This window comes from Tupaia chinensis, unplaced genomic scaffold, assembly GCF_000334495.1.
Source record: "Tupaia chinensis unplaced genomic scaffold, TupChi_1.0 Scaffold000610_1, whole genome shotgun sequence".
NCBI lineage: Eukaryota > Metazoa > Chordata > Mammalia > Scandentia > Tupaiidae > Tupaia > Tupaia belangeri.
Window position 1 is genome coordinate 2,665,186 of NW_006160129.1, and position 24,616 is coordinate 2,689,801.

General features: G+C 37.0%; 1 protein-coding gene across 4 annotated transcripts in view; it reads left to right on the top strand.

Annotated features, from left to right (window-relative positions):
- MKLN1 (muskelin 1) overlaps positions 1-24,616 on the top strand; it is a 390,424-nt gene that overhangs the window by 350,576 nt on the left and 15,232 nt on the right. For all 4 annotated transcript variants that reach the window (XM_006158840.2, XM_006158839.3, XM_027775878.1 and 1 more), the window contains 6 exons: positions 508-729; positions 4,102-4,231; positions 13,558-13,705; positions 15,871-15,985; positions 18,176-18,315; positions 21,291-21,393. In XM_006158840.2, the coding sequence (XP_006158902.1) occupies positions 508-729; positions 4,102-4,231; positions 13,558-13,705; positions 15,871-15,985; positions 18,176-18,315; positions 21,291-21,393 (858 nt within the window). The remainder of the gene's footprint in view (positions 1-507; positions 730-4,101; positions 4,232-13,557; positions 13,706-15,870; positions 15,986-18,175; positions 18,316-21,290; positions 21,394-24,616) is intronic.

The window sequence follows — 24,616 nt, forward strand, 5'->3', positions numbered from 1 at the left end:
GCTCTTTGAGTCCTAGACCTGGAGGCTTAAACTCATACTGGGTGTGTGTGTACATGCCCAAAATCCCAAGAGGAGCATGGAGGAGAAGGGACTGAGCCATGACCATCCTCCCGGGGGGTGATTTCTTGCTTTCTGTCTTTCTGGTGAGTGCACGTGCCCTATAGCAAAAATCTCTCTATTAAAAAAAAATAAAAAATCCATTGATTTTGGTAAAAAAAATAAAAAATACAGTTTCAAGAAAGCAGAAAGTTCTTTAAACTGAGCACCTTTTACTCTCATATGGAAAAATGAAAGCATGAAATGTGTCTAGAAATATATTCTGAATCACTGCCAGGCTGTGAACAGTATTGTGATATGTATATATGATATTAAGGAGTGATATGAGTGTCATTAAGGACAAAGTTCAAGGTTTTTTTTAAAATGTAAAACTGCACAAATTGGTTTAATTCTTAGCATATGTGACAGGAGAAAACTAAAATTATTCTATCTGTTGCTTTGTTCTGCTAGATGTGTATGGACTCAGAAAAACATATGATCTACACCTTTGGTGGTAGAATTTTGACATGTAATGGCAGCGTAGATGACAGCAGAGCCAGTGAACCACAATTCAGTGGGTTGTTTGCTTTCGACTGTCAATGTCAAACCTGGAAACTTCTTCGAGAAGACTCCTGTAATGCTGGACCTGAGGATATCCAGTCTCGGATAGGACACTGCATGCTATTTCACTCAGTAAGACTGTTCTGTACAATGCAGTTATTTTGTCATGTATGTCTATAGGAAAAGAAGTGGTGAAACCCATTTCTTCAGTAAGAAATAGAACTTTTCATTAAAAATAAATTATTAGTGTAGCAATGACAGAAAGAGTAAGTCTTCTTTTAATAGCTGTTAGCTAATGCGGAGACTCTTCTCATCAGCTCATTTCCCAAGGAGTCACACCCTAGAGTAGTTAATCCATTTCTTCAGTAAGAAATAGAACTTTTCATTAAAAATAAATTATTAGTGTAGCAATGACAGAAAGAGTAAGTCTTCTTTTAATAGCTGTTAGCTAATGTGGAGACTCTTCTCATCAGCTCATTTCCCAAGGAGTCAAGCCCTAGAGTAGTTATCACCAGTCAAGGCAGTCTTGTGACTAGTTTCACTGTTTATCTAGATATTGTAAATATTTCCCTCTTATGCTTTTCCATTTCTCTTAATAATTAGGAGGCTAACTTTTAGTCTGTTTTGATTTTTTTTTTCTCTGCTATTCTCCATTAAGTACAAAGAATTAAGAATTGATATTTATCAGTAAAACCAACCTTTTAAAATGTTTTCATGAAATCTTGATCTTTCTTTGAGTCCAACTTTTAAACAATACCACAGAGGGGCCAACAGGTAGAGTGGTGGTTGGGGTGCTAGGCTCCCACATGGCTGACCATAGTTCGAGTCCCAAAACTGTGATTTGCTTTCTCATTTTCCCTTTCCCTCTCTCTCTCTCGATCTCTTTCTGGTCAAGTTAAAAATAATAACAATGATAATAAATAAAATAAATAATTTTAAAAGTATTATAGAATATTTTAAACATGTATTTTTAAAAATAAAATGTATGTACTTTACATAGTACAGTAGTATATTAATAGCAAATTTTTGTGTCCTCATTTGTCAGTTTTAACAGTTACCAGTAATCCACTGTCCATTTTTTATATATCTATCTTACTATTACTTAATTTTATTACTTTTCTTCATATTCCTTTGAATTCAAGGTTTATTCTTAAATTTTATTTTTGGTTTAGTATTTATTATAAAAGAAGATATTACATCTTTATACTTGTAAATACTGTAGTATATAACTAATAAATAAGGACTTTTAAAAAGCATGGTTACAATATTATCATACCCAACCAAAATAAAAACATTTTCTCAATATCATTTAATACTTAGTCTGCATTCATCTTTTTTTTCTAATATACTAAGAAATACCTTTTCATAGATTGATTTGTTCAAGTCAACATCCAACAAGGTCTGTGTTATTGCATTTGGTTGTTGCGTTTGTTTAATTTCTTTTAAGTTACAGCAGAACCTCCCTACACTACTTTTTTTTTTAAAGTGAATTATTTATGTATAAAATCTCCCATATTCTTAATTTGGCTGATTCAATCTCAGAATGCCACTTAATGTATTCCTCTATTGCTCATATTGTGTCTAAATTGGCAGTTAAATCCAGAGGCTTTCATTTTGGAGTCACTGTCATTTGGGAGAGGCCAAAGTGAAGTATGAAACTGTAGACACTCGGATAACAATGTATCGAGAGATATTTAATGTCTCATTGTCATACTTTGGATGACAATAGTGGGTTCAGGTGTTATCAGCCCAATCCATCAATCATAGAATTCTCTGTTAGCCTTTCCCCTAATGATTTTAGTGTCTATTGATACTAATTGCCTAGATTTCATTAAATTTTGTGAAATTGTGACTTTTGTAAAAGAATTATTTAATTTAATTTTATTATTTATTCATATTAATTTGACCTGAGAGGGACAGAGTTAGAGAGAAAGTGAGATAGCAAGCCACCAGGTCCAGGATTCAAACTGCAATCGGCCATGTGTAAGTTCAGCGCCTCTAGCCACCACACCACCTGACAGCCTGAAATGGTGACTTTTCTAAGGGTGGAATTTCTTCTGAATTTATTAATTGTGCTTCTGCTATTAAGAACTTCATCTCATTAACTATTTGGCTGTCCTGAAATGTGATCCATACAGAATAGGCAATATAAATGTTTGATTCTGTTCTTTTACTATTGATGTCATATTAGCAAATTGAGGCTCCAGAACTAACAAATAAGGATTTTTTTTAAGTATTATGAACTGATGGATTTTTATTTATTTAATGTGTTTAAATCCAGTTTCTCTTTTTTTTCTTTCTTTCCTCTTTCTTTTTTTTTTTTTTTTTTTTTGCTATGGGACATACGCACTTGCCAGAGAGATAGATAAGGGGAGAGTGAGAAATCACCCCTAGGGTGATGGCCACACCACAGTCCCTTCTTTTCCATTCTTCTCTCAGGATTTGGACATACACATATGTGCCTGGCATGGCTCTCAAGCCATTGGGCCCAGGACTCCAACCACAGTCAGTCATGTGGGAGTCCAGTGCCTTAACCATCATGCCATTTGTTGGCCTGTCATTATTCTTTCGGATGCTCAAAGTTTTCTCTTATCTTAGACTAGTGGGAATCTCTCCTCCATATATACATCTGTCTTTTTTAGAAAGAGAAAAATAAAATCATGAGTTCTTAGTGATATGTCCAATTCAAATAAAAGATTTTTAATCTCAATATCTTTGGATTTGTATAACTTTTAAGGTTATTCTGCATATTACTTTAGCAGAGTAACCTAGAGATTACCTCTTCACTGAGTGCAAAATGAGGATTGCTTTCTGATTATTTTTCTGTTTTAAGATTTAGCTCGCTAAGATTGATAATAAAAACAAAAACATTAATTAAAACCATTAGAAATACTACATGTATGTGTGGTCATATCTTTGTATATATGTAGCTTTATTTGTTTCATTTTGTTTCGAATATCAGAGTTTTTTTTTTTTTTAGTTCATTTTGTTTTCTTATAAAATAAAAACATATACAAGCTTCTAAAGTCAAAGCCATAAGTCAAGGCACTTTCAGAGAGATCTGGTTTCTATTCTTGTCTCTCTGCTCTGTTCCTTTCTCTATTATAGGTAATTATCTTTTACTAGATTTTAGTATGACCTATCTCTCTCGCTCATCTCTCTACCCTCTCCCACTTCTTTCTCTTTGGCTCTTTCTCTCTCATACACACACACACACACACACACACACACACACACACGTACTTCTTTTTCTCTTTTCTTACACAGAAGTAGCAACCCATATACATTATTCTGCATATTACTTTAGCAGAGTAACCTAGGGATCACCCCTTCACAGTAGATTGAGAGCTTCCACTTTCTTCTTTATTCCATTGTAGTACTCAGTTGCATGAAATCTATTATAAAATTGCTTTTGTAGAGTCTTAAATTTGTGATCATTCTGAATTCTTCATAGAAGTGACAACGTTCTTCTTTTCTTTGTCCTTTTTATTTTTGCTTTTTCAGAAAAATCGTTGCTTGTATGTATTTGGTGGCCAGCGATCGAAGACTTACTTGAATGATTTCTTTAGCTATGATGTGGACTCTGATCATGTAGACATAATATCAGATGGCACCAAGAAAGACTCTGGGATGGGTAAGGGCATTTCTTTTCTCATGTCTTAACTATGTTAGGGAGAAAATCGTAGGCTGACTTTATGGCCTCGTGGTTGAGATAGCTGGATCCTTCCAAATGTCCAATTGCGTGGTTTGAATCTCAGCTTGAGGGAAATTCCAGGTGTGTGTGGGGGGCGGGTACCCAAAATCCTGAAAGAAAGGAGTGATGGATGAGAAGGGATTGTGGTTTGGCCATTTCTCATGGGAGGTGCTTTCTCCTCTTCCTCTCTGTCTAACTCTGGCGAGTGCACACACTTGCTAGCAAAAAAAGAAAAAGAAAACTGTAGTTCATATCTTTTCTTTCTAACCGTTCTTTACCCTTTTCCCATTTTTTTAATTGAAGAAATTCTGAGTATGGGGAAGAAAACTACTAGCTTATCCAACTCTGTTGTATGTGAATTTGGGGGGGGCGGGTTTTTGCTATAGGGCGTGTGCACTCGCCAGAACGACAGACAGAGAGAGACGGAAAGCGAGAAATGCCCCCAGAAGGGGAATGGCCACACCGCAATCCCTTCTCCATTCTCTTCTCTGGATCTTGGGCACACACGCACAAGTGCCTGGCGTGAGTTTAAGCCACTGGGTCTGGGACTCAAACCACAGTTGACTACATGGGAGTCCAGCGACATAGCCATTACGCCAACTTCTGGTCCCAACAATATGTGAATTTCTAAAGGAATTGTTTTTGTATGTGCTTGTTTTGAGGAGGAAGACTTTTTCTAGAGTGTTAGTATCTTAAAAATTGTATTATTTTATATTTGTTATCTTTTTCACCTTTTTGAAAGTTAATTTGTTGTTTCCATGAGAAAGAGAGAGGCAGTGAGAGAAAGACAAGCAACCTCAACAGAGTCTTCATGCTGCAATCCATCTCTAGCTTTTAAAATCATTCTGGTGTTATTACCACGAACCAAATGTACTAGAGGACAAATGGATTCATTCTTTAATTACTGCTTAAATCAGCTGAAATCAGAATGACCATATTTTGTTCTTTGTTGTTCAATTTCTAAGTGGTTTATGGTGAATTATCACAATGCAAACAGATTTATTCATTACTATTTCTTGATCACCTACTCATATCTTAGTTTGTCTCTATCCTTTCTTCCTTTTACATTTAGTTTATTTTCTTCTGCATGCCAAGTATGATTTTAGGCATTTGAGATCCAGCTATGGACCTGGGGGAATAAGATCCCTTTGCTCAAAGGGCTCACAGAAAGAGAAACCTACAGTTGTGTTCTAAGTACTATGAAGAGAGTAATTTGCATGTTGTGATAATGAGCAACATGAGAGGTCCCATTTAGATAGAGGAGGTTGAGAAACCATCTCAGAAGGTAATCGTAAAGATTTAAGATGAGGGGGCTGGCAGGCGGTGGGGTGGTTGAAGCACTGGACTCTCACATTGCTAAACACGGTTCGAGTCACAGACCTGGCTGCTTACTTTCTTACTTTCTCTTGTCAAGTCAAAAAACAATTATAATAATAAATTAAAATTGTTTTTTAAAAAGATAGAAGGTAAAAAGTAGAGAATTAGGAAGAACCATGCGAAGAAATGAGAGAAGAGCAAATACAAAGTTCCTGAAGCAGTTAAAAACTTGAAGGGTCCAGAAACAGATGGGGCTGGTACAAATTGAGGATGGGGGAAGTTGGTATGAAATGAGATTAGAGATGCAAGGAACAGTGTAATTATTTAGTGCCTTATATAAATACAAGAAGGCTTTTTTTTTTCCCCTAAATAAAACAGGTATTGAAAGGTTTAATGTCAGGTCTTTTTTTTTTATAGATTTAACGTTTTTTTAAAAGAATTATTTTATTTAATTAATGTTATTTGTTATTATTATTTTTAATTATATAGAGATACAGAGAGAGAGGGAAAGTGAGAAAGCAAGCCACCAAGTCCAGAACTCAAATCATGGTCAGTCATGTGGGAGTCCAGTGCCTCAACCATCATGCCACCTGCTGGCCACATAGATTTAAGTTTTGAAAATACCACTCTTAGTCTAGGTGTACATTTTCCGAGTGGTTAATTTTGACAATATTCCTATGTGTTGCATTATTCAAAGTCTGTATGTACATGGTTTTGTTGTTACTGTTTTTATTTTAGGCAGAGTCTTGCTGTGTCACTGTCCTCCCCAGTGGGAAGACACACACTACTGCACCCAACTTTTAGGGTGGACCAGTAATCGAACCCAGGTCTCCCATGTGGCTTCACCCTATTAAGTATTAGTGTGAACCAGCACTTGGTACCAAGATTGGGCCTTCAAAATGAGTAATTCACTTACATTGATTAATTTTATTCATAATTTTGTGTGTGTGTGTGTGTGTATGTGTGTGTTTGCATGCACACGCACGTGCGTGTATATATGGACACGTGAGCGAAAGTATTTCAGAGACAAGCATCCTCAACAGGGTCTCATTATGGCACGATCCCCCCCCCCCACACACACACACACACATACACTCCTCTAGCTCTTCAGAATCCTGGTTGTATGCTTGCACACCAGCTATGTTTTCAAACAGACACAGGGATCTGAACCCATGGCTGACCACATGGCTTCCAGCACTGCAGTTAAGTGTGCTACTGACTGTACCACCAGGTTGGGGCTACTGGTGATTTTTTTCTGGCAGAGCTGAGCATGTGGTTAGAACTAGAAAATTTTTCTCACCTAGGACTATTGCAGTTATGCTTGGGATTAAAACCTTGGTAGCTCTCTTGGCATATTAGAATGAAACTGAAATTTATTTTTTATTTTTTGAATTCTATTCCCCACCCCTCCTTCCCTTTGCCACCTTTTCCTTTCTTCCTACTCCCTTCTCCTTGTCCTCTCCCTCTCCCCTACTCTAGAGGATTCTGATACATAGCTGGACTTGAGAACCAATGTTCTGGCTCTCCGGAACCTATTTCAATCCTTAGATAATAATTGTAGACAATTTACCAAATGTTTCAGCCTTTGTTTCCATGTTTGTAAGTGACCAAAATTACATTTTAAAGAAAATAGTGTCCTTGCTTATGGCTACCCTGTGGAAATGGATTAGCCCTCTGGTGTGAGCTGGTGTTATTGTTGGAGGCCTCAATTTTCACAAGTGGATACTGCCCTAAGATTTACTGATCTATCCAGTAATCATCAAGTCCTGTCAGTTTTACCTTCATCATCTTGCTATTCCTGTTGTTGCGTCACTTTGTACTAATTTGGACTATTTGGCCTGTCTCAAGTCATCTCCTTCATATGTGTTCCACTCCCAACCTGTTCTCCACAGGGCAAGCAAAATATGGCTATTCTGTATTACCATTTAAGAATAGAACTATTGGCATTTATATTAAGCAGGCATTTTTTTTTTTAAGCAGGCATTTTTTGATCACCTACTAGGTGACAGATAATAAGCTAAGCACGGGGAACACAAGTGTAAATAAGGGTTCTACCTTGTAGCTCATAGTTGTACATGGGGAGAAAAAAAGACAACTTTACTTTTGTTTTTCTAGAGGTTTTTGCCTTAGGGCATGTGCACTTGCCAGAGAGAGACAGACACAATGAGAAGTAAAGTGAGAAATCACCCCCCAAGAGGACCTGGGCACGCACATCACAGTCCCTTCTCCATTCTCCTCCTGGGATTTTGGGCGAGCACGCACATATGCCTGTTGTGATTTTGAAGCTACCAAATCTGAGACTCAAACTACAGTTGGCCATGTGGGAGTCCAGTGACATAACCACTACACCATCTGCTGGTTCTGACAATTTACTTTTTGATTAGTGCTAATTACGGTAATAAAGTATCTTTTAAAAATATAAACCCCTTGGGCCAACAGGTGGTGTAGAGAGGTTAAGGCAACTGGATACCACATGGCCAGGTGCATGGTTTGAGTCCCAGACCTGGTGGCTTGAAAATCGTGCCATATTGGGTGCATGTGCATTAAGTACCCAAGATCCCCAGAGGAGAATGGAGGAAAAGGGACTGTGATGTGGCTGTCCTCTCAAGGGGTGATTCTCACTTTCCGTCTCTGATGACAACATGCACCCCCCAAAAAAAATTAACTCTAATGGGCTTTCTTCCTTTCTTAAAATGTCTTGTTTCTATTTGCCGTCAGGGTTAGGTTTGTACTTAGCCTAAATCACAGACTCCTTTATGATACACTCCAGCTCAGTTCTCTGGTCCCCTTCTTGGTATCTACACTCACCTTGCCTCCTGTTCTTTGTTTCATGACCACTAGATAGCACATGTTCATAGACAGCATACTCTTCTTTGTTTTATTTTTAAAGAATTGCTTATTTTGGGACCAGTAAATGGCATAATAGTTATGTCACTGGATTCACACGAAGTCAGCTGTGGTTCAGCTCACCCCAGGTGCTTGTGTATACAGGTCGAAGATCCTGGGAGGAGAATGGAGAAGAAGGGATTGCAGTGTGGCCATAAGGGGGTAGGGGAGTGGTTTCTTGCTTTCTGTCTCTCTGGTGAGCACATGCATCCAATAGCAAAATTCTTTCTTTAAAAAATAAAAATAAGGGGCCGGCAGGTGGCATGGTAGTAAAAGGCACTGGAATCCCACATGGCCAACCACAGTTCAAATCCTAGACCTGGATCTGTAGCTTGCTTTCTTACTTTCCCTCTCTCTTTCTTTGTCTCTCTCTGATCAAACTGGAAAATAATAATAGTAATAAATAAAGTTAAATAAAATAATGATTTTAAAATAAAATATAATAAAAATAAATTTATTTCTTCTTGTTCTTCAGTTTGACCAGAGAGAGAGAAAGAGAGCGAGCGAGTGAGAAAGCGAGCCCCCAGGTCCAGGACTTGAACTGCTGTCACCTATATAGGAGTCCAGTGCTTTAACCAACATGCTATCTATTGGCCTCAGCATACTGTTCTTTTTCCTTTGAGTTTTTGCGCATGTTATTCTCCTATCCAGATCCCCCATCTCTCCCACCTTCAGAATCTAACTAACTTGTGCTCATTTCTAAGATTTTTAGCTGTAGATTATTGTCTCCCAGAATTCTCTTAATTCCTCAAACTCAGGATAGGAATTTAAGCATATGGCTCTTCCCTTCATTTTCCATTCTTCCCTTCCCAATTCAAGGTATTATCTAGCAGTATAACCTTAACTCTCCTTGACAGAACCTGTGAAAAACTTAGCTGAGATATATAAACTTTATTCAGGATTTCTTAAAAAGCATTCAGTCTTGAGACTGGCAAGTGGCATGGTAGTTAAGGGTGCTGATTTCCCACGTCGTCGATTGTGGTTCAAATCCCGGACCCAGCAGCTTGCTTTCTCACTTTCTTTCTCACTCTGTCCCTCTCTGGTCAAACTAAAATAAATAAATAAAAAAAATTAAATGATTCTTTAAAAAATACTCAGTAATCAAGTAATCGTTTAAAAAAAGAGAAACATTTGGTCTCTCTCCTTAAAAATCTTAAAACTGTTCCAAAAATCTCACATCAGAACTTTTTGGTATATTGTCTTCACATAGAATTTATTTTGCCTCACTTTAAAAAATATATTTATGAGACCAGCAGTTAGTATAATGACTGTCACTGGACTCCCATGTAGTCGACTGCGGTTCGAGTCCTGGACCCAGTGACTTAAACTCACGCTGGGCACACGTGCGTGCATGCCCAAGATCCCGAGAGGAGCATAGAAGAGAAGGGATTGCGATGTGACCATCCCCCCTGGGGGGGTGATTTCTTGCTTCCTGTCTGTCTGTCTGTCTCTCTCTGCCTTTCTAGTGAGCGTACACACCCTATAACAAAAACTTCCCCCCCCCAAAAAATATATATATTTACATTTTATCTTACCTTAGAGATTATTCTGTATTTTGTAAGCCATGAAAAGTTCTTCTAAGAATAAGGAAGATAACTATTTAAATTACCACATTATTAAATATTCTTAGAAAACACTAATTTTATCCATTATGTAGAAAATCCGTAGCTTATTTAACCATTCTATTGTTCATTAACTGTTCTAGCTTATTTACTATAGTTAATTACTGTAATTTGAAATAGACTTAACATATAATTATTGTTTATGATTCATTAATGTGGATTATTTGATTAAAACTGCCATTTGCAATGTGATTTTCAAATTGGATTGTTTTTGAAATAAAATTGTTTTGTGTCAGATACTGTAAAATCTTAAATTGTCGCTCTTATAATTACCTAAATATACTGTCTTTGATGTATCATTTCAAGATCTGAAGAAACTTTAACTCTTATATTTTAACTATAGTATTACAATTTTATGCTGCTTAGAAAAAGGAATTTATTAGTATTGTGTCTAATATATAATAACAAAATTCAGCATATCTATGATTTGGGGTTATTTCTGAATAACTTTTGGCAGCAAGACTGTGAACACAAGGGGTTTAGTAGACTCTCCATATGTAAGCTCTGTATTTAACACTAACTGAAAATTATGTTTGGACAATGATCTGTCACACCACCAGAGCTTTATGGTTTGCTGTCGAAACTCAGTCTTTTATAACAGGAATACTTTCTCATATCTGTAGTCATTCGAGGAAGAAAACATAGATTGAGCCTTCATCATTTGCCAGATGCTAAATGATACACTGGTGATTTGGAGATCTTACAACCTGATCCCTGTTCTATAGTAATTATGTGTTTACTTGTTTTGTTTCTTAAATTCTGTTGACTCTGTTTGCTACATCTGCTATTATTCTATTCTCTTCTAACCATTATATCAGATAGGTATAATGAAAAGAATAGTGAATTGAGAACCAGAAGACTTCATCTCTCTTTTATCTGGGGCTGCCACTCATCCTTCTGCAACTTTAGCAGAATTTAGAACTTCTCTTTACCTCATCTGAAAATTAGAGAATTGGACCACTTGATCTAAAGACCTCATTTAGCTCCAAAATTTGGACAATTTAGCCTCACTCCCTCTGTAAAACTAATTTATGAGGACTTTGTGAGTTATTTCTGTAGGGTCTGATATATCTATAACTGTATTTTCATGAAAACCTTAAAGGCAGTATCTTATTTTCGTTTTGGCCCTGAGGTTATACTTGCTGGGCTTACTGAAATTGTTTTGGTTTTTCTTTGTTTTTTTGGGTTTTTTTAGGGTTTTTTTGAGAGGTTTTCGCTATAGGGCGCGTGCGCTCGCCAGAGAGACAGAGAGAGACATAGAGACAGAAAGCGAGAAATCACCCCCCGGGGGGATGGTCACGCCACAATCCCTTCTCCTCCATTCTCCTCTCAGGATCTTGGGCGCACACACACACATGTGCCTGGCATGAGTTCTTAGCCACCGGGTCCAGGACATGAACCGCGGTCAACTACGTGGGAATCCAGCGACATAGCCATTATACTAACTGCTGGTTCCCTGAAATTTTTTTTTTTTTAAAGTCAGTGTAATAGAAAGTTTTTATGTTTCTGAACCTATTAGACGTTTACCAATTAACTGAGTAGGCCAAGTCAGCAGTACAGGGAAGAACCCGAAGCTAATGACTTGGTGATATTAGCATAAATTAGTTACCAAGCAAGGAAACAGTAGTGCTTATTTTCAGTGTAACTAGATTTCATTGCTTTCTGCTTAATATCTTTTATATTCGCTATGCTGTTATTATATAATCATGCTTATAAAATATGTTTTATATTTTTAATATAAAACTTAGGTTGCTTGGTAGTAAATATGAATAAAATAAGTATGTAAAAACAAACACCCAAGAACACTAAAAACCATTTTGAAAATGAAAGATAATAATACAGTACTAGCACTACCAAATATTTATAAAACTACAGTTTGATACAGATAAATGGAATAGAACAGAATAGACAGTAAAAATAAACTCCAAGTACATAGAAGAATTTTCTCTATGGTAAAGTTGGCATTTCCAGTCAGAAATGGAAAATAGATTATATAATAAATGGCATTAATACATCATTTACAAGCTGACCTGACAAATAATAATTATAATTATAGTAAGGAAAATCTAGATCCTATTTGACTTGTGCAAATCAAAGAAAATTCTTGGTTGACTTCTATGTCATATTTAAGAAATAAAATCAGGCCCAGCCTTGACAGTATAAATTAGTTTAATTTTTTTTAAAAGAAACTATTAAATTGAAAAGATAGTCTTATTTTCTTCTTGGGAAGAAATTTGATACAGGAGACTATTAATAAATGTATGACATGTGCGAATAAAAGTGTATTTCTTAGTTTTGACTTTTAGTCTTTTTGGTTTTTTTTTATGGGTTACCAGTAACTCTATTGGTTATTAAGATGTTATTTATATAGTAATGCATACCTTAGCCAGACAGAGATAGAGAGAGGGAAAGTGAAAAATCACCCCTGGTGGGGGTGGCCACTCAGTTCTTTCTCCTCTGTTCTCTTCCTAGAATTTTGGGCACTCAAGCACACGCACCTGGTGTGGTTTTCAAGCTGCCAGGTCCGGTGCTCTAGTTGACCATGTAGGAGTCCAGGACCTTAACCAGTAAGCCACCTGCTGGCTTAGTTAATGAATTTCCTAGAAATATAGAATATTATTTTAGAGAGTTCATTCTGCTCAGGAAAACAAAGTGGCATATCTTACCACATAATTTAAATGTTTTTTTTCTAGTGAAAAAAATTGTATGTCATAAAAGTAATTCTTACCTAAATAAACCTGTGTTTCACTTTTTGTTGGACTTTTGTTTTTTTCATGGCAAGATTTGACTATTTTACCTCTGCTATTAAATTAGTGCTGACCTAAATAATAAACTGGTTAATTAAAGCTTCCTTTTTCCTACCGCATGTAAAAGTGATTATATCCTGTACCTCTTCCTACCTCTTTACTTCCTCTAGCTCCACTACTAGCTCCATTCTAGTAGTTGGCATTCATTTATTCTTTCAACAAATGGTTGATTATTATATGCCAGGCACTGTTCTCAGCACCGGGAATAAAATAATAAAAACAAATTGTACCCTTTTGGAGCATACATTCTAGAGCAAGAAGAAGGCAATAAACGATTCTTTACTATTTGATTAAAACATGGGGCCCAGCAGATGGTGTAATGGGTATGTCACTGAATTCCCATGTAGTCAAGTATGGTTTGAGTCCCAGATCTGGCAGCTTAAAACTCATGTCAGATGCGTTTGCATGCATGCCGAAAATCCCCATATCTCCCCTGGGGCATGATTTCTCGCTTTCTTTCTGTCTTCTGGTGAGTACATGCACCCTATAGCAAAAATATCTCTTTAAAAAAATGGAATTTGTTGGAATTTGTTGGAATATGAATATTGTATAGAGTAGGATAAGGATATGTCATTTAAAAAAAAAATCTTCTCTATAACTTGAGATTTGTTTTTCTCCCCCTTTCAATTTATAGTTCCAATGACGGGATTCACACAGAGAGCTACTATTGATCCAGAACTGAATGAAATACATGTTTTATCTGGACTCAGCAAAGACAAAGAGAAAAGGGAAGAGAATGTCAGAAATTCATTCTGGATTTACGACATTGTGAGGAATAGTTGGTAAGCAACTCTTGTTTGCTGCAATCCCAGTGTAACATTTATTAGAGTTTTCTGATTTATTCAGAAGAAGAGAGATGGGAGGGTTCTGTTAAGTTGTGACTTATAGATTATAGATGCACACATCTGTAATGGTGTTCAGTGAATGGATTTTTTTAAAAGAATTATTTTACTTAACTTTATTTATTTATTTAAACTTGACCAGAGAGGGAGAGAGCAAGAGAAGAGAGAAGGAAAGTGAGAAAGCAAGCTGCCAGGTCCGGGACTTGAACCACGGTTGGCCATGTGGGAGTCCAGTGCCCTTAACCACCATGCCACTTGCTAGCCCCAGTGAATGGATTTTACCTCTTTGTTTTTCAGCTAGGAGATGTGTTTTTGTCTGGGAGTCAAGAGAGTTGTATTTTAGCTTAGATTTTACGTCCAAGTAGACATGAACTTGAGAACAGTGCTTTCTCAGTGTCTGTGCGTCTTAGTAAAATGGAAGAGATTTACTTAGCATTTTTTCCCCTCCTTTGTTTTATTTTTTTATTTTCTCACATTTAGTCACTGTACATCTTTCAGTACACAAAATTAATTTCCCAGGATAAATATACTGTAAATAGTAAAAAAAAATTACCATACACATCATCAGCAGATAATTTTTCATTTTTGTGTTTACTAAATATTTTGCTTCCTTTTTTTTTTAAGTTTATTCATGTAATTTTTTAAAAAAGAAAAGAACAAAGGAAAACATACTAGGTTTTTTTTTTTTTTTTTGAGAGGTTTTTGCTATAGGACGCGTGCGCTCGTCAGACAGAGAGAGACAGAGAGCTAGAAAGCGAGAAATCACCCCCCCAGGGGGGATAGCCATGCCACAATCCCTTCTCCTCCATTCTCCTCTCAGGATCTTGGGCATGCACGCACACGTGCCCAAAGTGAGTTTTAAGCCACCGGGTCCGAGATGCGAACTGTGGTCGACTATGTCGGAATCCAGCGACATAGCCATTATGCTAACTGCTGGTCCCAATATTTTGCTTCCTTTTTTCCCTTGCTTTCCGTCCTCTTGCTCCACTTACGTAACGTTTTCTAAACTGGACCTTCTGTCACAGAGGACCTCACAGAACCTGTGCAGTACATTTTGCTTTGGGAAGCACTGACCCATAATATCTAGCTCTAACATACTGGATTGCTATGCAAGTGATTAGTCTACAAAACAGACACTTCAGAGAATATCTTCCATTCAGTAATGGAGGGTAATGCTTAGCAACTAAGAAATTTATTAGTTTTTAAATAGGACATTTGTTTGTGGTCAAAATGTGTAGCTTTTCTGTTTTCTTTGTTTGTTTGTTTGTTTTTTGAGGGTTTTTTGCTATAGGGCGCATGCCCTCACCAGACAGAGAGAGACAGAGAAACAGAAAATGAGAAATCACCCCCCCAGGGGGGGTGGCCACGCCGCAGTCCCTTCTCCTCCATTCTCCTCTCGAGATCTTGGGCACACATGCACACGTGCCCAGCGTGAGTTTTAAGCTACCAGGTCCAGGACATGAACCGCAGTTGACTACATGGGAGTCCAGTGACAGCCATTACGCTAACTGCTGGTCCCAAAATGTGTAGCTTTAAGTATGGTCAAAAGATAGAATCTCTTTCAGCTTTTAGTTTGAACCTTCATGTGTGTTTCTATTTCATAACAAGGTAGCATGTTCTTTTTTGAGAGATTTTTGCTATAGAGCACATGTGCTTGCCAGAGAGAGAGAGAAAGAGAGACAAAGCAAGAAATCACCCCTCTCCCCTCAGAGGGGATGGCTACACTGCAGTCCCTTCACCTCCATTCTTCTTTCGGGATTTTGAGTATATACGCACATGTACCTGGTGTGAGTTTTAGGCTGCTGGGCCCAGGACCTGAACTGTGGTGGACGATATGGTTGACCTCCACTGATGTAACCATTACGCCATCTGCTAGTGTCATAGTAGGATGTTCTTAAGTGAGATAAACATTAAAGAAGTTTAGAGTTCACTGTTAACAAATTTCAGTTATTTTATGAGGGTGATCAAGATTTCACGATTGGGTATGAACATTAAAAATTATTTTTCTATTGGTAATTGGACATGCCGTTAATTTGCTCACTATAGATATATTTCTTTACTGCTAATTTTCTAGGGTAGAATGCCTTAAAAGCAATGTTTTACAGGTCTTGTGTCTATAAGAATGATCAAGCTGCAAAGGATAATCCAAGTAAAAGTCTTCAGGAGGAAGAACCATGTCCAAGATTTGCTCATCAGCTTGTATATGATGAGTTACATAAGGTACGCTAACCACACTGGCCTGTGAACTTTCCTTGCCCTACAGTCTGAAAGGGTACCAATTTGTTTATGAAAATTTTTAAACAGATCGAAATAAAAAGTTCTAATATATAGCAGATCTATTCATAGAATGTAGCAGACATTAAATGTCACAATCTCCCTAAAATTTCTTAAGAAAATGCACATTCTTGCCTAGTCAGTAAGTACGCTTTTTCTTCGCTGCATAGATCAGATGCATAGCTGGCCCCGTTTCTTTTTTGGGAGTGGTGTTTACTTTGGAGCACATGCGCTCGCAGGAGAAAGAGAGGCAGTGAGAATGAAAGTGAGAAGTCACCCCCAGGGGGATGGCCATATTGAAATCCCCTCTCCAGTCTCCTTTCAGGATCTCAGGCACATACTCACATGCACTCAGTGTTTCAAGCCAGGCCACCAGGTTCGGGACTTGAACTGTGTGGTCGGCCATTTGGGAATTCAGTGATATAACTACTACTTCACCTGCTGGCCCCAGCTTTGTTATTTCTACAGTGGGAATAGCCGAGTAAAAAATACACAGTTTGCAGCATTTTGGTACCTCGTCCCCTGATACAGAAAGAAGCAGGTACATTATATAGCTTCCTGGTTTTAGCTTTCCCCAGTGTAAGATCTTCATTTTTCCTGTGTACGAGCGACATCCCTTTTCTGTCAGCCTTGTGAAAAGAGTTCTGCATTCTGAAGTTTTGGTGTCCCTAAGTGTTTAGAGGAGTTTCTTTAACTATTTCTCCCTTAAACTTAACATGGATTCAGGTTACATAGTATGCTGTTGATGGAGCCTGATTCTTTCTGTTTAGGTCGTAGATGATTATATAAATTTTATGCTGTATGGTTTGAGACCTCTAGCTAAAAGATGACTGGGAGCGAATTAAAGCCCATTTTCTTAGAGTCTCCCAATTTATGGAATGAATTAATTTCTATCTATAGGCTAGAAATAATATATTTTTACTAACACTTTATTGAATATAATTTTTTTTCAAAATTTTAGAAAATGCTTTAAAGTTTTGTGTAAGTAGAGGATAACATTGAAACACCAAGTAAAGTAAAAGTGGAGTCATTATCACATTATTCTTTTATTTCTTCTTTAGTATTAATTGAATAATCTAATAACTTTTTTTTTTTCATTTTGCTATGTAGCGTGTGCACTCACCAGAGAAAGATGGGGATGGGGGTGGGGGGGCAAGTGAGAAATCACCCCCCAGGGGGAATGGTCATGGTGCAATTCCTTTCCCATTCCCCTCTTAGGATTTTGGGTACATGTGTACACACACATGCAGCCTGACTTTCAAGCTACTAGGTCTGTAACTCGAACCATTCAGTCAGCCGTGTGGGATCCAGCTGCCTTAACCTCCACACTGCCTGCTGGCCCTGCCAAGAGTTTTATGTGCCACTTAACATTTAGCATTTGGGTTAAAGCAAAATTAAGATGATAAAAATTGTGAATGTTTCTAGTTTATGTTGACCTTTAGTGATTCAGTTCAACCTGTATGTCAAAGCATGTTAGAAGATATCTTTTTTTGTTATGATCAACATTTGATTAATATGATAATCTTTATTTTTTATTCTCCTCAGCAAATTATCTTGGATTAGCTTCTTCCAGTAGGAAGAAGCAATACCTTTTTTCCGTGTTTTCCACTATCATTGTGGTAACATAGCTCACTTTAGTATAAAACACAATTTTAAGGATGTAGTCATAGTGCTTTAAAGTAAAATGGAAACTAAATCTAGAGAAGACTTAGGTCAAAATGCAGTATTTTTTTTTTAATATGAATAAGGCTAAAGAAGTTTCCTTATATGCATTGCTTCCAAAGAAAGAAATACTATGTGGACCAGCAGTTAGCGTAATGGCTATGTTGCTGGACTCCCATGAAATCAGTTTACCACAGTTCGCGTCCCGGACTCGGCTTAAAACTCATGCCGGGCGCATGTGCGTGCATGCCCAAGATCCTGAGAGGAGAGTGGAGGAGAAGGGATTGTGGCATGGCCATCCCCCCAGGGGGTGATTTCTCGCTTTCTGTCACTCTCTTTCTGGCGAGCGCACGCGCCCTACAGCAAAAACCTCTCCAAAAGAAAGAAAGAAAGCAAGAAATACTGTGATTTTTGTCATTTCTTTAGTTTGCATGCATTAAAAAAATCTGATTAATTTTTAAAATTTTATTTTAGGTTCATTATTTATTTGGTGGGAATCCAGGAAAATCTTGTTCTCCAAAGATGAGATTAGATGATTTTTGGTCACTGAAGTTGTGTAGACCTTCAAAAGATTACTTACTGAGGCATTGCAAGTACCTCATAAGAAAACACAGGTATAAAACTAATCCATTGAAAACTTTTAGTTCACATTGTCAGCTATTGTTGGTATTATCTAGATTTGGAGATACAACTTTCTTTTTGCAAATATAATTATGCAAATACTGTGAAGATGATATATTTTGTAAATGTCTGGTTCTACATATTTTCACTTTCTTCTTTCTAAGGAAGATATAACATAAAGATAGATACTGATGCTGAAAGTTTATAAATACATAGCAAATGTAAATTTGCAAATAGTAAATTAATAAAATAAATGTTTTCAATGAAGGTGAGATGCTTACTTTGTAGTAACTCAAGCCTAAGCACTGTAAGTTAGACTGCAGAGCTCAGTACTTAACCACCATGTGCGTATATACATGTGCAAGCATATGTAAATATATAAGTGTACATGTAAGCGTGTATGTACATGTGTGTATTCATACAAGTGTTTTTTGTGTTTTTATATACTCCATACATGTGTGTGCATTTATATATTTATGTTTTATCATGTATTATATAATTTATATATTTGTGTCTTATATTTTATAGAATGTAAACACAAACATTTCTGTGTATGTGTAAATTAGATTTGTGTTTCTTTTCTTTCATAAATTGTGCTTGAGAGGTAAATTAATGCAGAAACTAATTTGGGGCATTGCTGTAAACTACTAGTGGATTTCCTATAGAATTGCATGGTGAAAGAACTGAATTTTCACATTGTCTGGGTGGTAAGGGATTAACTGTTTTATTAATGAGATTTAAGCTTCTGGAATCTTCAGTTAATGCTTACAGGGCTAAAATTGCATTCCTTAATAGTTTACTTAATGTCAAATTGTTTTTTAAAAGATGAGACAAATCTGGAGAACTTATAATGTTGGTTCTTTTTCTGCTTCAGATATAACAACCAGTTGATTTTACAGTCCAAACATATCTTAGATAAAGAAGAGGGAAAATATGGGACTAGCAGTTGATGTAATGGCTATGTTGCTGGACTCCCATGTAGTTGACTGCAGTTTGAGTCCCAGACCCTGTGGCTTAAACTAATTCCGGGTGCATATGTGTGCATGCCTGAGATTCCAAGAGGAGAATGAAGAAGAAGGGATTGTGGCATGGCCATCCCCTCAGGGGGTGATTTCTTGTGTTCTGTCTGTCTCTCTGTCTTTCTGGCGAGTGCACATGCCTCATAGCAAAAAATAACTCTCCAAAAAAAAAAAAAAAAAGGAAAGAAAGAAAAGAGGGAGAATATAACTTCTAGAAAATTAATCTCTAATGGATTTGATAGGATGATAGATGTATATTGGTTAGGTTATTTCATATTTTAAAGGATAAAGACAGGGTTAGAATACCTCAGTTGTAAGAGGATTAATTGTGAGACTATCTTAAGGATTAAGGCATTTTCTCAGCATTCAAAGTGTGAGGCCAAATGGAGAATTGTGTAGGATACCGGCGTAATTCTAGTAGCCAGGAGCTACTGTAGTGACTTCTTATATCTCTCTTTTTCCACTTCTTTCTCCTGTCTACTTTTCTTGTCCTGCTGACTACTCCTTACTTTGTTTTCCCTCAACCATGCGGCCCAGATAAATAGATAGATAGACAGAGAGACAGACAGATAGCTAGAATTAGACTACCATCTCATAGTCTCTATTTACTGCCTTCTCCATTCATGTCTGCCCTTTATGTGACCTTGTGTATCTCATGTTCAGATTCCCTAAAAGATTGTTTCTTCTTGGGAAGGGATCCCTAGAGAGCCTGTCTCTGATGGGAAGAATTCTGCCAAGCTACCTTATAAAGCCCTGATCAAGCATGAAATGATTGCCTTTGGCTCAGGTGTCCACACCCTGGTCTAATTTCTTGTGGACAGCGTGGCAGAGTAACGTGACTTCTGCCTAAAGGCTCTCATCTGAGAGTTAGGAGCCTATCTGTCACTCTCAAGGTTCTACGTCTGGTACAAGAGAACTTTAAAGTTTTGCTAGTCTTTGCCCCTGCCTAGAATAAAGATACCCTTGTCACTGAGCTCTAAAGCTACTAAATGTAAATACCATTGTGAAAGGCTCTTCACCATTTTTCTTACCCAAAGGAAATTGAGTCTTCTTTTCTTTGTATAATGTTTTTAAAATCATAACAATTTATTAGAAATAAATCTGCATATAATTATGCTATATGGGAAGGACATTGTCTTATTTAAATAGTCCCAAACAAATAATTAATTATTTAACAGACCTCATTGTTTTTTTTTTTCAGCATTGGAATCAGATTTGTGTTTGATTCTGCTTCTGCTACTTACTAGCTCTTATCTTGGCCAAATTTGGTTGTGGGACCTCAGCTTCTCATGTTTTTTAAAAGAATAATGATAAAGTGAATCATTATGAGTTTATTGTGAGGATAAATTAAATGATACATGTAAAAAGTACTTGATACAATATTTAGCACAATACAAAGGCTTGATAAGTAATTGCTGCAATTGTTTATTATTGTTATTACTGGCCGGACATGGACAGAGTCTCATTAAAAATGTTTTATCAGTGTCATTGATGCCCATTACAAGAGACTGTACTCATTTTGGTTTCTAAAGTATCTGTCTGCTGAATACCACCAGTAGGGAATATGTTATAAAAATCTAAGCAAATATTTTATCTCCATGTATTTTTGATGAAACACGTCAGACTCTTTTGCAGTTCTATTATGTAAAATGTTTAGCATAGTCACACTCTATTTTGTGATTTGATCCTAACTTGTAGTTTTAAGAGAAGGGTGAGGAAGCTCATATTCATTCTCTAGCCTCATCACTTCCTGTGATCACCTCATACTGCCATTACATCTCCAGGAGCTCCATATCTACACTGTCTATATGCAGTATTCTTAGTTCTGGATGGTTTTCTGACATATTCAGAGTAACTTTTTATACAGTGTATTCCACTTCAGGTCTGTAAGACACTTCTGATTTTTCTTGTAACTCTAGACAACTGTTATTCTTGCTTATGTTTTCTAGGTTTGAAGAAAAGGCCCAAATGGATCCCCTTAGTGCTCTGAAATATTTACAAAACGATCTTTATATAACTGTGGATCACTCAGACCCAGAAGAGACAAAAGAGGTAAAGAAAGGTGGAAATGAATTTCAGAAATTGAGTATTTCTTTTTTCAAAAAGTCTTTCAAACTTATATTTGCTGATTTTGTTTTTGAGTGTTTAATGAAAGGCAAAGAAAAATATGGTGACACTGATACTATTTTTTTGAGAGATTTTTGCCATAGGGTGTGTGCACTTGTAGGAGAAACAGAGAGAAACAGATAGAAAGCAAGAAATCGCCCCTTGGGAGTTGGCCATGCCACATTCCCTTCTCCTTTGTTCTCCTCTTGGGATTTTGAGGACGCACACACATGTGCCTGGCGTGAGTTTGAAGCTACCAGGTCCAGGACTCGAATTGTGGTCGGCATGTGGGAGTCCAGTGATATAACCATTATGCCATATTCTGGTCCTGACACTAATGCTCTTAAAAATGAAATAAAAATGGAGTAGGTATATTTTCATGTGATAATATAAGATTCAAGTCACCAAAAAGACTCTTGATCTATTCAGAAAAGAATTCTCAGATGTAAAGTTTTAACTTACACATGAATTTCATGTTCGGGGAAGGGAACACATTTTTGCATCTATAATGTATGTTTCTTTTACATAGGGTTATGTAAAGGTTCACTATAAACTTTTTTGTTGGTATTAGAGGTCTATCAAGGGGCCAGCAGGTGGCTTTGTGGTTAAGGGTGCTGGACTCCCACATGGCCGACTGCGGTTTGAGTCCCAGACCTGGCAGCTTACTTGCTCATGTGCTCTTCCCTCCCCACCCTACCCCCGTCCCTTTCTGGTCAGAGTAAAATAAATAAATAAAGTTAATTAAAATAATTACTTAAATTTATTTTTAATTAAAAAAGGTATATGAAGAGAGGAAAGACAATTTCCCTTTTTTATAGAAAGTGAAGAGAGGTTGGTGGAAGTAACTTCTTGCTGCCTTAGCATTTAATTATAAAATGTGACTGTATAACTTGGCCACAGTGTGCTATCTTTATTAGTAGTTCCCAAGCTTGAAAAATTAGTAGCTAATCATTACTTTTCAATGTTCTGTTATATAACACTGGATAGAAGCAACTATTTCTAAAGATTTCATATTCTTAAGGACATATTTGCATACCCCTAATGGGTAACTGAGCTTGCAGTGAGTTTCATAGTCTTATGGCCTCTTTTCACTAACTTCTGAGACTTGCATTTTTTCCATTTATCAGTGAACCCACACAGTTCAAACCTTTGTTGTTTGTATATCAGCTGTATTTAAAAGGATTAATGCAGCATGACCAAGTGCAGGTTTATCTTAGGAATACAAGATTGGTTTATCATTTGAAAATCAATCATGACATTTCACCACATTAACAGAATAAAAGGAGAAAAACTATAGCTTATCTCAATATGTAAAGACAAGCATCTAGCAAAATTCAAACCCATTTATAATAAAGATTCTTAACAAACTAGGAATAAAAAGAAACTTCCTAAATCCCATAAAGGGCTTCTATGAAAAACCTATAGTTAGGGCTGGTGGGTGGAGTGGTAAGGGCACTGGACTCACACATGGCCAACCGCTATTCAAGTCCTAGACCTGACAGCTTGCTTTCTCACTTTCCCTCCTTCCCTCCCTCCTTCTCACTCACTCATTCACTCACGCACTCTGTCCTTCTCTAGTCAGATTTAAAGAAAGGAAGTTAAATAAAATAATTCTAAAAAAAAAACAAAAAACCTACAGTTAGAATAATACTTAATTATGAAATACTAAGCCCTTTCCCCAAAAAATTATGATAAGGGAGGATGTAACTGTCAATAGCTCAGAAATCCTAGCTAGTGTAGTAAGGTAAGAAAAATAATAAAAATAGGGAACCAGCAGTTAGCTTAATGGCTATGTTGCTGGACTCCCACATAGTCGACCGTGGTTCACGTCCCGGACCCGGTGGCTTAAACTCACGCCAGGCGCATGTGCGTGCGTGCCCAAGATCCCGAGAGGAGAATGGAGGAGAAGGGATTGCGGTGTGACCATCTCCCCTGCGGGTGATTTCTCGCTTTCTGTCTTTCTGTCTCTCTCTGTCTGTCTGGTGAGCGCACACGCCCTATAGCGAAAAACTTCTCAAAAAATAAAAATAATATAAAAAAATAAAAATAGAAACGGCATATAGACTAGAAAGGCAGGAGTAAATTTGTTTAAATTTGGGAGGCAGCAGGTGGTTTAGTGACTAACATGCTGAACTCCCACATAGTCAACTGTAATTTGAGTCCTGGACTAGATGGCTTGAAAAATCACAGCAGGCGTGTGTGTGTGTGTGTGTGTGTGTGTGTGTGTGTGTGTGTGTCTACCCAAAATCCTGAGAGGAGAATGGAAATGAATGTGATGTGACCATCCCTCTTGGGGGTGGGGGTGATTTCTTACTTAACCTTTCTCTGTATATCTCTGGTCAGTGCACACGCCCTATGGCAAAAACCTTAACACACACACACACACATACACACACACACAGCTGTTTATATTTGTAGATGTTATGTACATTAGAAAACCCATGTAATCTACAAAATAATATGCTGATATGAGTGAATTTATCAAAATTACAGAATATAAGGTCAGTTGAAACAAAAGCTATTATTTCTGTATTAAGGAGCAATTAGAAAATGAAATTTTAGGGAACCAGCAGGTGGTTTGGTGGTTAAGGTTCTGGACATTCCCACATGACCAACCACGGTTTGAGACCTGGACCTGGTGCCTTGCTTTCTCACTTTCTCTCTCTCTGTCTCTTTTCTCTGTCTCACTCTGGTCAAATTAAAATAAATGAGTAAATAAATAAAATTAAATAAATAATTCTTTAAAAAAAAAAAAAACGAAAATGACGTTTTAAAACACTGTTAAAGGGGTTGGCAGGTGGCATAGTGGCTAAAGGTGCTGGATTCCCATGTGGCCGATTGTGGTTCGAGTCTCGGACCTAGTGGCTTGGTTTCTTGCTCCCTGCACCCCCATCTCTTTAGTCAAATTAAAAAATAATAATAACAAATGGAATTAAATAATAAAAATTTTAAAGAATAAAACAGTTTATATTAGGATAGAAAAATGTTAAATATGTAGTAAAATGTCTGAAATAGTAAAGAAATGATTAAGAGAGTTGGTTCCACATGGCCGACCATTGTATGACTCCCAGCCCCAGTAACTTGAAAACATGGTGTATATGCATGCATGCCCAAAGTCCTGACAATGGAGGAAAAGGGATTGCGGCATGACTACACCCCATTGGAGAGT